Source organism: Procambarus clarkii, chromosome 25 (genome assembly GCF_040958095.1).
Source record: "Procambarus clarkii isolate CNS0578487 chromosome 25, FALCON_Pclarkii_2.0, whole genome shotgun sequence".
NCBI lineage: Eukaryota > Metazoa > Arthropoda > Malacostraca > Decapoda > Cambaridae > Procambarus > Procambarus clarkii.
In genome coordinates, this window is record NC_091174.1 from 16,723,912 (window position 1) to 16,736,343 (window position 12,432).

General features: G+C 37.9%; 1 protein-coding gene across 4 annotated transcripts in view; it reads right to left on the reverse strand.

Annotated features, from left to right (window-relative positions):
• LOC123756533 (uncharacterized) overlaps positions 1 to 12,432 on the reverse strand; it is a 319,015-nt gene that overhangs the window by 18,570 nt on the left and 288,013 nt on the right. For all 4 annotated transcript variants that reach the window (XM_069331349.1, XM_069331346.1, XM_069331347.1 and 1 more), the window contains exons 6-8: positions 10,951 to 11,094; positions 6,918 to 7,115; positions 3,122 to 3,274 (exon numbers count right to left, since the gene is read on the reverse strand). In XM_069331349.1, the coding sequence (XP_069187450.1) occupies positions 3,122 to 3,274; positions 6,918 to 7,115; positions 10,951 to 11,094 (495 nt within the window). The remainder of the gene's footprint in view (positions 1 to 3,121; positions 3,275 to 6,917; positions 7,116 to 10,950; positions 11,095 to 12,432) is intronic.

Consider the following 12,432-nt stretch of genomic DNA (forward strand, 5'->3'; position numbering starts at 1 on the left):
CACACGGGACCAAAGAGCCAAAGCTCAATCCCTGCAAGCACAATTAGGTGAGTACAATTAGGTGAGTACAATTAGGTGAGTACGTAGCCCTCGTGGGGTTTCCCAGGGCCCTTAACTTTGAAGACACTCTAAGAGAAGCCCAGGCAGGGTACTGCAATCCGGAGCCAAAGTCTACCAAACAAACTTCTAAAGCTGAACCCCCGGGATGTGTTCACTCATGGGGGCCAAGCGGGAAGGACTACCAACAGAGTTAGAGATATACATACCCCATATCTGCTTGCTTTCTGCTTTCAGACAACACACAGCTCCCCTGTTTAAATCACTAAACATGCTAAACATAAATTCACTCCATACATTCTCTTGTGTCAATTACATTTATAAAACTCTTTTCTTATGTGCAAACCCTGTTCTGAAACTCTTCCTGGACAGATGTAATAGAACACATACTCACCACACCTGACATAAATATCTCTTTGATATCCCCAGAGTTAAACTTAATCTGTGTAAACACACACTGCAAATAAAGGTACCTAATCTATGGAACTCACTCCCTAATGAATTGAAAAGCTGTCCAACTTTTGCCTAATTAAAAAACAAAACTAAAAAGTACCTAATTTCATCTTCATAGTTTCCTACCTTGTATGACTTGTCATACTGTGTAAGGGTGGCCACTATGCTTAAGGGCACTATACCAGCTTAGTTGAACATTTATGGTGAACAAAACATGTAGATACTTATATATAATGTGTGTATATTGTGCAATAACACCACAAACAATATACTTGATGGAGGAATGTTAGTGCATCTGGCCTTAAACCATTGAGGGTTAACATCAGTTGTGTGGCAACCTGTTACTGTCTGCCATCACCATACAAGATTAGTGGTTTGCTATGATGAACACAAATGTATATACTTATATATAATGTGCATATATAGTATAATAACAGCAAAAGAAGTATTGGGAGAAGCCATTATGGTGAGGGAGGTGGCAACATCTTCCCGACTTGTCATGCTGTGTAAGGGTGACCACTATGCTCTTTGTGCACTATACCAGCTTAGATGAACAGTCATGGTGAATAGAACATGCAGATACTTATACATAACGTCTGTATATAGTGAATAAAAAGCAAAAACAGTATGGTGGGAGGCGAATGAGGAGTTTTTGAGGGAGTGAGTGGTGGCGAGTGGCTGGGTGGCAGATGTGGCCACTCCTTGCTTTTTGACTCGCATTATCAACTTAGTGGTTCATTGTGGTGAACAAAACATGCAGATATTTTTATATACAACCTGTGTATAGAGTGTAAAAACCGACAAAATATTTGTTCACTGTTTTATGAACATAATAATTGAATCAATAACATGCACACCATAATTTTGAGTACAGCGATGATTCACACATTTTATTATATTATTAAATATGACCGAAAAAGTAAGATTAATAATTCTAACACGAATTTTCTCAATCTTTCGTACATTTCTTTTCACTGTTGGAGGTAATTAAAAAATCAATTCTCCAAAATTCATTTTTACTTCTAGTCTGACGCGACACGAGCGCGTTTCGTAAAACTTATTACATTTTCAAAGACTTTAGTTTACAAATACACAACTGAATAGTACTTAAACATCTCCGATTTTGTTTATATCTACATTTGAGTGAGGTGGATGGGGTGAGGTGGCATTAATAGGGGTATTAATTTCATCAACACAAGACAGAACAAGAGGTGGCATTAATAGGGTATTAATTTCATCATGATGAAATTAATACCCTATTAATGCCACCTCTTGTTCTGTCTTGTGTTGATGAAATTAATACCCTATTAATGCCACCTCTTGTTCTGTCTTGTGTTGATGAAATTAATACCCTATTAATGCCACCTCACCCCATCCACCTCACTCAAATGTAGATATAAACAAAATCGGACATGTTTAAGTTCTATTCAGTTGTGTATTTGTAAACTAAAGTCTTTGAAAATGTAATAAGTTTTACGAAACGCGCTCGTGTCGCGTCAGACTAGAAATAAAAAGGAATTTTGGAGAATTGATTTTTTAATTACCTCCAACAGTGAAAAGAAATGTACGAAAGATTGAGAAAATTCGTGTTAGAATTATTAATCTTACTTTTTCGGTCATATTTAATAATATATGTCTACAGGAAAGACTGCTACCAAAATATACTAACATTTTATTATATAAATATATCACACTATACACTATTGAATAATATTTCTGCAGAAAAACTAAGAAAAATCAATCAGAGACATTGAAATAATTAGGTAATAATATCTTTGTGGTAACTCCCGCCTGACAACTGGGGTGAAGCAGACCGCCTCAGCGCTTGCTAAGTCAACGCCTGTATTTTGCCAGACTTCCCCGCCCTTCCCCATCCCCCAATATATGTACCTAAGCCGTGTAACTTAATATTGTAATCTTTAATATCATCTGATATCATGGTTGTTATATTGAGTGCATATTTTATTGCATTACTCCTTGAAATAATCCTCAAATTGTGCTACAGTAAACCAATGTATAATCCTGAAATTTTATCCTAAAGAACCTAGTAATCCTTGTTCATTATAGTGCATTGTTATTATTGTGTATAAAATGTAATCTCTGTTTATTGTTGTCAAAATTTCTTACAATGTACCTGTAAACATTTTTTTCAATTTTACTATAAATTATCTATTTAAAATTATCTGTTAATTTAAGGACTTGCTCGAAACGCTATGCGTGCTAAATCAACATCATTTCTATGTACTCTCTTAACCCCCAATATACCTTCTTGTATATAAATAAATAAATAAATAAATAAATTAGTAAATGACAGAACATTTCAAACAAATTTTAACTGGAATCAACATGTAAACAAGAATGTCCCTATGACTTGATTTTGCATTTAGGATATTTATACAGTGACTTCAGTAGCTTAACAGTCTACTTTTATATCTCATCCTAGTACTGTAATATCTATTATTAACTTGTGTGCACTTGGACCACAACTTACTAATCCTTAATAATGTACAGTGTTAATGTGTGTTGTATATATTCTTTGTTTCTGTTATCACAGGGGATCCAAACGGGTCTTTTACCTTAAGAAATGGGTGCAGTTGCAGAGTTAACTTACGTTTCATAAAAGCTATAGCCCTCATCCACTCTGTTAAGAAGCCAATCTCCTGATCCCCAGTGCCCGAGAGGATGGTGACTGTACAGTTGAGGAGGTCAGGTTTGGCTACACCATCCCGAGGATAATCTTTGTCTAGGGAATTGACCCTCTCGCCTGTAAATACACAATGTAAAGTGTAAAATTTTTAAATGCATACACAATTTATCATTAATGCTTAAACACATTAAACAAAATATAGGACAATAATAAACTTAAAAAAATACATTCTTATACATGCAAGGATATAAGTACTGTATTCACAAGCTGTATGATTTCTTTATCTTAACAAAAATCACTAATATAATGGTTGAATGGAAAATACAAAGATACGTAAAGACACAACCTCAATAAATGTGTGGGTAAAACCTGAGAAAAGTATGTTTCGCCTTTATGCCATCAATATTTAAATACATCTAACAAAACCCTCAAAAAATTTGTGATAAATTTTTTTTTATATGGTGTGCATGACATGTGAGACATCACTATAACATCATAATTTTCATACTGGTACAACACCAGCTCCAACTTGTGATTGATACCGTGTCATCCTGATGCCACGAATCATGGCTTCAGGTTCTCTGTGTGTAAGACTTGTGCTGGTACTTTTACTCGGAAGCAGGTTGTTCTTGCCCCATTGTGATTATGTTAGTCCTCTTCTATATAAAGATTCTCCTAAATGTTTGTGATTGATCTTTGACACGTGTTTGTTTTGGGTCACCCCATATTTCCTGCCTCCATGTCAAATGCTTTTAGACATTACTTCGAGTCTTGTCCTGTTCTTTCTGGAGGTACTGACAAATGGCTCTGGCTAGGTTAAGTATATAACATACATGCTTAACTCATATGGCACTTAATGGAATGCTGCCCTGCTCCTTATTGTCCAAACTGCATCGTTCCTCTTAAAGTCGTGCACCTCCTTATAGAATGTTGTGGAAAATAATTTCCACATAACTTTAATTAAAAAATGTTAAATTAAAACCTTATGAGTGTTACTCTCAGTTTAAGTCTAATTAGCATATTAGTGTGTAAATTATAACTGTGTAGTTAATCAGCCCATACCACCCAGGATCACACCTCAGTACACAATTCAGGGACAATTGATCTCTAATTATATTTTACAGAGTTATATGGTTAGAATAAATTAACCAGTTCTTAAAAAACCCAACTGAATCCACATTCACCATAATGAAGAGCTTTGTGCTGCAAATAATTAAATAACATGAAAGAGGCGCTCTCTCTCACTAGAGGTTGGGAGAAAGGGGGGGGGAGAAGGAAGGTGGAAGTCATAACTCTCGCTCATCGTTACTCATAGTGTGAACTGATGCTCACACTGCGGATGGTTTAAGCAGTAGCGATAGCTTCACTTGTTAGTTTACGGTCATTCTACACATCCATGTTCAACATACATTAACTCTGACCCTTGCTTACGATGATAAGTGAACCTTTGACTCTGTTATAGATATAATTTCTTGCCAGTATGTATATGTATGTATGCTTGTACTGTACCAGCATGTGAGTGTCATCTCTTTCCAAACTCAATTAAAGTGTGTAGATCATGGGGTTACAAATCTCTTAGTAATTATATACAGTACTGATATTGTGAGCCTAATGCTAAAATTATTGGCAGGTGCTGTCCAAGGATTATTACATGTCCCAGAGTCTGATGCCAGCTTACAGTAGCCATACTGGATGATGAAACTGACCAACACGGAACGTCAGACACTTGCAGCTGAGGTCTTTCTCATTTAATTACTCATTTAGTACTGTACTAAATAACCAAAGATAGATAACCAAACCAAAGTTATTTAATATTTCACAAATAGTATTTAGCCCATTAAGTAACAATCATAAATAGATTTTGAGTAAATACCAAAGTATTGATCCATCAAAAGTTCAAGTATTTGAGAATTAATTTCATTCACCACAATTGACCAAATATTTAAGTTCAAGCAAACAATTCACCACTAAATGGAATACTTCTAAATTAATTAAATATTACATTAATAAATAACTCCCCCCCCTACCCCTGTGGAGAGGTATGGAACATAATAACAAACAACCCAAGTCTTACAGTCCACTGAAGGTAAGATAACTTACTGAAATACAGTTATAACTTAACCCACATAGCCCCCTAAAAATGTCCCAATTCTCAGGACATTCATGCATGTTGCTTCCCAACTGTCTATCATGGTCATAAGTCCCCTCAATAGAAACCTTAGTGGATCCAACATCGGCTTGTCTTGTGTGCTTTTGTTGTCGTGTTGGCATCCTTGGTGATAACTAGTGCCTTTTGAATATTCAACAACACTAATGGTGCTACATAATCTCCCCAGCTTGGTGCCTTCTATCAATAATTACCTACTACTTTCATGCTGGTACTGGTTTTATTTAGACTTCCCAACAGTAACATATGATAAATGGAATTCATGTTGATAGATGACATGTAATGGAGTGTAGAACAGGTGAAAATAGACCACACCAAACCTACAAATTATGTGAAACAATGCTATAGAACTCTTACAAAGTATAATGTAATGAAGGGATTATGAATAATTAACTTTTATAAAAAAAAAAAACACAACAAAAGCATAGCTAGAGGCTATGCTATACTTTCCAATTTTATAATCAACTTTAAATTCATTGATAGAGATATGTTAAATAAATTTTTGTGATATATGAGAGTCCCAATCAGATTTATGTAGCAGTTGTGGGGTTTCATTTAACCGATTAAAAAGCCCTAGAGCAGGCAAGCAGGGGGTTGAAGACAGGGGCGAGGATGCAGAAATCTTGAGCGAGGAACTGGAGACGAGGTGAAGAGGGGAGATGAAAGATCAGAGGCCCAACCACCGTGGGTAAGAATTGCAGCTGATGCTGCAGTTTGGTGGTAGAGTGGAGTTCTTATGGGTGCTCGCTGATGTGTCTTGTAGGAGGCAGGGCTTCTCATCGTGGTGTTCTTTTCAGCATTGCGTTGGTGTTCTACTGATTACTTGTTTTACTCAATGCAGATCGTCGGTGTTTTTCTTCTTCCCAGGCCTCCTGGCCTGTTTGTTTTTCGGGGTTTCATATCTCAAAAAGAATATAAATAAACAAAATAGGTGCAAAGACATACAGTGGCGCCTTGATTACCGAGTTTAATCAGTTCTGGCACCAAACTCGTCATGTGGAAAACTCATCTTGTGGAACAACAACAAAACTGTCGTTGGAGGTGTCCGAGAACCAGCAGGAACGCTCATTAATCGAGGGAAAGCTCGTCAATCGAAACACATTTTCTGCGTGTGACCTGCTCGTTACTCTAAATGCTTGTAACTGGAGCCGCTCGTCACTCGAGGTTCCACTGTACTATTAAATGACTGAAGCTAATGCATCCTCTTTTGATCACATGCTATTCTTGATCAACACAGTTGACAAAAGTTTACACATTCTCTTGCCAGCAAAGCAGAAGATGGAATAAATTGACAGGGTGGTGGATGCAAAAACCATTGGAAGCTTCAAAATGTCATATGCCAGATTACAGTATAGATAAAAAGGTCGAAGAGAAAGAGTCGTTATATATACTTCTAGATGGTTCCATAATGACTTGGATACAGATTATACAATTCACATAGTTTAACTCAAATCTCAACACATGGACAGACCTAATAACTAAAGTAGTATACAGTATTGTGTATTTAGTGCACAATTAATTTGCTGTATAGCCCATGTGACATAGTCTATACAGCAAAAAAGCAAGTCAGAAGCTATGATAAGCTTATCTTACTTTTTTTATTAGAAGTTTTGGTGGTGACTGTGGGATTATAAAATACAGTAGGAGTTTGTGTGTGCTGTGGAGGAGATGCAGGTGAGAACGGATCTGGCAAGGCTGGGAACATAAGGCTGCCCTCCTCCTGGGCCTCCTCCCCTACTTCCTTCTCTTCATCGTCCTCTTGTGATGTTGTCTTTAGAATTTTCTTGGGAACTATAATCAGAAATTGGAATAAATTAATGTTTATATTCATTTTTATTAAATACTAAGAATATTTACAATATCCAAGCATCATCCCATTCTTGGGGATGGTATTCTCTGATAAGGCTTTTTGCATTAGCAGCCTAGAAACCCAAATATTCTTAACCTAACAAATCCAAATTTTCAAAATCAAACTCCTGCAGAAACTTAAGTGCTTTCTTGAATGCTACACCTTTGTTCCAGTAATATTCCTTATATCTTTAAAAGTTGCCCAACAAGTGAGAGTGGCAGAAAAAAAAAAAACAGGAAGGGGGAAGGAGTGGCTGTGCTGGTGAAAAAATACCAGTAAGATACCAACTCAATTAAAGAAAGAATACCAACTTTCTGGTGTAAAAGAGGTATAATAGAAAACCCTCGAGATATTGACATAATGGCATTGCAGGTCTGGAATCAAGATGATAAGCTGTTAATTGTAAATGCCTACAGCCCACCAGGAAGCAACAGATGGACAAAGGAAGAACTGGATGACAAACGAGAGGGCCTCATAATGGTCATGAGAGAGATTATGGTAAGAGCTGACAAAGATAAATCCCGATTGTTGGTACTGGGGAACTTCAACTTTAAGGCAATAGACTGGGAGGCCTATGAGGCAAGAACAGAGGACATTTGGACAGACAGATTTGTAAACCTTATCTTGGAGACATTCATGTATCAACATTTCAAGCAGGCCACAAGAATGAGGGAAGGGGATGTTCCGTCGGTACTGGATTTAATATTCACCAGGAAAGAAGAGGAGGTATTTGACATCCAGTACCTTCCTCCCTTGGAAAAGAGTGATCACATCCTCTTGGACATTAAATACGCTATGCGATATAGTCTAGTAGAGAATGGGGACATGGAAACAGTTCTTAAACTCGATTTCAAGAGAGGACGCTATGGGGAACTTAGAACTTTTTTTTCATAGGTATAATTGGACAGATTTGTTTCTAGGCAAGGAAGTAAATGAGATGTATGCCAAATTTTGCGAAATATACGATGAAGGCACACAAACATTCATACCAAAACTGAGATGCAGACCTAGGAAACAGGGTTGGTTCAACAGAAATTGCAAGAGGGGGCAGAGATAAAAAAACACAAGCATGGAATCATTATAGGAAGAGGCCAAACCCCCAAACATATCAGTGATACAAAGATGCAAGAAACAACTACACGTCAGTAAGGAGAGAGACAGAGAGGAACTTTGAGAACATTATAGCAGACAAGTGTAAATCAGATCCAGGCCTTTTCTATAAATTCATTAAAAGCAAGCTGCAGGTAAAGGATAATATTCAGAGGTTGAAAATGGGGGACAGATACATGGAAAATGAAAAGAAAATGTGTAAAACTTAAAAAAAAAAGTTCCAAAGTGTGTTTGTACAAAATGAGATCTTCAGAGAACCAGACGAAATAAGAATTCCAGAGAACAGCATAGAGCACATAGAGGTGTCTAGAGACGAAGTTAAACAAATGCTCTTTAAGCTAAGTAAGAACAAAGCAGTTGGCCCAGATGGAGTTTCACCATGGGTTCTGAGAGAATGTGCAACTGAGCTCATCATTCCATTTCAGCTGATTTTTCAGACATCCCTGTGTACAGGAGTTGTAGCAGATATGTGGAAAAAGTCTAACATAGTTAAAATCAACAAGAGTGGCAGCAGGGAAGACCCCCTCAATTATAGACCTGTATCACTGACAAGTGTAATAGTCAAAATATTGAAAAATAATCAAAACTAAATGGGTAGAACACCTGGAGAGAAATGATATAATATCAGACAGACAGTATGGTTTTCGATCTGGAAGATACTGTGTATCGAATTTACTCAGTTTCTATGATCGAGCCACAGAGATTTTACAGGAAAGAGATGGTTGGGTTGACTGCATCTATTTGGACCTAAAAAAGGCTTTCAACCCAGTTCCACATAAGAGGTTATTCTGGAAACTGGAAAATATTGGAGGGGTGACAGGTAAGCTTCTAACATGGATGAAAAATTTTCTGGCTGATAGAAAATGAGGGCAGTAATCAGAGGCAATGTATCGGACTGGAGAAATGTCACAAGTAGAGTACCACAGGGTTCAGTTCTTGCACCGGTGATCTTCATTGTCTACATAAATGATCTACCAGATGGAATACAGAATTATATGAACATGTTTGCTGATGATGCTACGATAATAGGAAGGATAAGAAACTTAGATGATTGTCATGCCCTTCAAGAAGACCTGGACAAAATAAGTATATGGAGCACCACTTGGCAAATGGAATTTAATGTGAATAAATGCCATGTTATGGAATGTGGAATAGGGGAACATAGACCCCACACAACCTTTAAATTATGTGAGAAATCTTTGAAGAATTCTGATAAAGAAAGAGATCTAGGGGAGGTTCTAGATAGAAAACTATCACCTGAAGACAACATAAAGAACGTTGTGCAAGGAGCCTATACCATGCTTTCTAACTTCAGAATTGCTTTTAAATACATGGATGGCAAAATACTAAAAAAATTGTTCACGACTTTTGTTAGTCCAAAGCTAGAATATGCAGCGGTTGTATGGTGCCCATATCTTAAAAAGCACATCAACAAACTGGAAAAGGTGTAAAGACATGCTACTAAGTGGCTCCCAGAACTGAAGGGCAAGAGTTATGAGGAGAGGTTAGAGGCATTAAATATGCCAAAACTAGAAGACAGAAGAAAAAAAAAAGAGGTGATAAGATCACTACGTACAAAATAGTAACAGGAATTGATAAAATTGATAGGGAAGATTCCTGAAACCTGGAACTTCAAGAACAAGAGGTCATAGATTTAAACTAACTAAACAAAGATGCCGAAGAAATATAAGAAAATTCACTTTCGCAGTGTGGTAGACGGTTGGAACAAGTTAGGTGAGAAGTTGGTGGAGGCCAAAACCGTCAGTAGTTTCAAAGTGTTATATGACAAAGAATGCTGGGTTATCTTGAGGTTATCTTGAGATGATTTCGGGGCTTAGTGTCCCCGCGGCCTGGTCCTCGACCAGGCTTCCATCCCCAAGAAGCAGCCCGTAGCAGCTGTCTAACTCCCAGGTACCTATTTACTGCTAGGTAACAGGGGCATCAGGGTGAAAGAAACATTTTGCCCCTTTGTCTCCGCCTCCACCGGGGATCGAACCCGGAACTTCAGGACTACGAATCTGAGGGTAGACGGGACATGGGTACACAGGACACCACGAGAGTAGCTCTCATCCTGTAACTACTCTTAGATAATTACACTTTGATAATTACAATGATTTTGCTATATATGTCCCCTGTGCTGGACACAGCCTGAACTTGATGGGGAGTAAATGCAGCAGTGTTGTCTACAGACTGTCACATTCTTTGACTTTATTCAGCATCTGCATTAATTTTTTTGCTGATTCTACTCATCGCTGGAATGTATTGACATCATCTTTAGGAAAATATTTTGTTGTCAAGCGTATGTCTGACACACGATGGTCAGCACATTTTGATGCAGTCCATGCTCTGTATGGGGGTTTTGAGAAAATAAAACATGCACTGCATTCTCTATCAGCTGACCTTGAACAGCAAGTGAATACAAGGCAATACAATTATTTCGATCAATACAAGACTATACTGTGATTATTAAAGAGTATAAGAGTATAACTTTGAATATAAACGAATTAAAAGAATCACTCCTTAAAAATGCCCTATCAACATATACAATGCCTGAAATGCTGCATGTGTTAGCAGCATTGCAAGAAATGCTCACCCATATAGTTAGATAATCCATTCTTGTGTTACATTAGTCCTGAATAGTAAGAAAACAACAAAAGAATATCTTACCACAAGTGTAAGCCGTCGTCAAGTACATCCTGGAGTCAGCCGAGCAAGGTTTGCCAAACACTTGTGGATTCGCTTCCAGGTGGCACTGTCGATGTCCATGGCACAACTTCATGACGATCTCATTCGCATAACTAGCCTGGCAGTCTGGAAGGTTTGTTGCTATTATCATTGGGAACAGGTAAGTCTTCCTAGGAACAGGTAAGTCATTGTGGGAACAGGTAGGTCATTGTGGGAACAGGTAAGTCATTGTGGGAACAGGTAAGTCATTGTGGGAACAGGTAAGTCATTGTGGGAACAGGTAAGCCATTGTGGGAACAGGTAAATCATCATGGAAACAGGTAAGTCATCGTGGGAACAGGTAAATCATCATGGGAACAGGTAAGTCATCGTGGGAACAGGTAAGTCATCGTGGGAACAGGTAAATCATGATGGGAACTGGTAAGTCATCATGGGACAGGTAAGTCATCATGGAAACAGGTAAGTCATTGTGGGAACAGGTAAGTCATCATGGAAAAGTAAGTCATCGTGGGAACAGGTAAGTCATCGTGAGAACAGGTAAATCATGATGGGAACCGGTAAGTCATCATGGGAACAGGTAAGTCATCATGGAAACAGGTAAGTCATTGTGGGAACAGGTAAGTCATCATGGAAACAGGTAAGTCATCGTGGGAACAGGTAAATCATCATGGGAACAGGTAAGTCATCGTGGGAACAGGTAAGTCATCGTGGGAACAGGTAAGTCATCGTGAGAACAGGTAAATCATCGTGGGAACAGGTAAATCATCATGGGAACAGGTAAATCATCATGGGAACAGGTAAGTCATCATGGGAACAGGTACGTCATCGTGGGAACAGGTAAGTCATCGTGGGAACAGGTCAGTCATCATGGGAACAGGTAAGTCATCGTGGGAACAGGTAAGTCATCGTGGGAACAGGTAAGTCATCATGGGAACAGGTAATTCATCATGGAAACAGGTAAGTCATCGTGGGAACAGGTAAATCATCGTGGGAACAGGTAAATCATCATGGGAACAGGTAAGTCATCGTGGGAACAGGTAAGTCATCGTGGGAACAGGTAAGTCATCGTGGGAACAGGTAAGTCATCGTGGGAACAGGTAAGTCATCGTGGGAACAGGTAAGTCATCGTGGGAACAGGTAAGTCATCGTGGGAATATGTAAATCATCGTGGGAGCATGTAAATCATTAATGGAACAAACAAGTCATTTTTGGTAATAGGTAATCATCATTAGGAACATGTAAATTAATTAACTTTGAAAACAGGTTAAGAAATTGAACCAATGCAGTTGCTAACATAATATGCATGTTTTTTGTAAAGTTATGTTTAATCCAAATATTTTTGTTAGTGCTAAAAGATAACTCCATGCGCAAGGTATAGTATGCGTGTGTCACTTAGATGTGAGGACAAAGAAGGAAAATATGTATTTAAAAATAATTTAAGGACACACAATCTCTCATACGCAT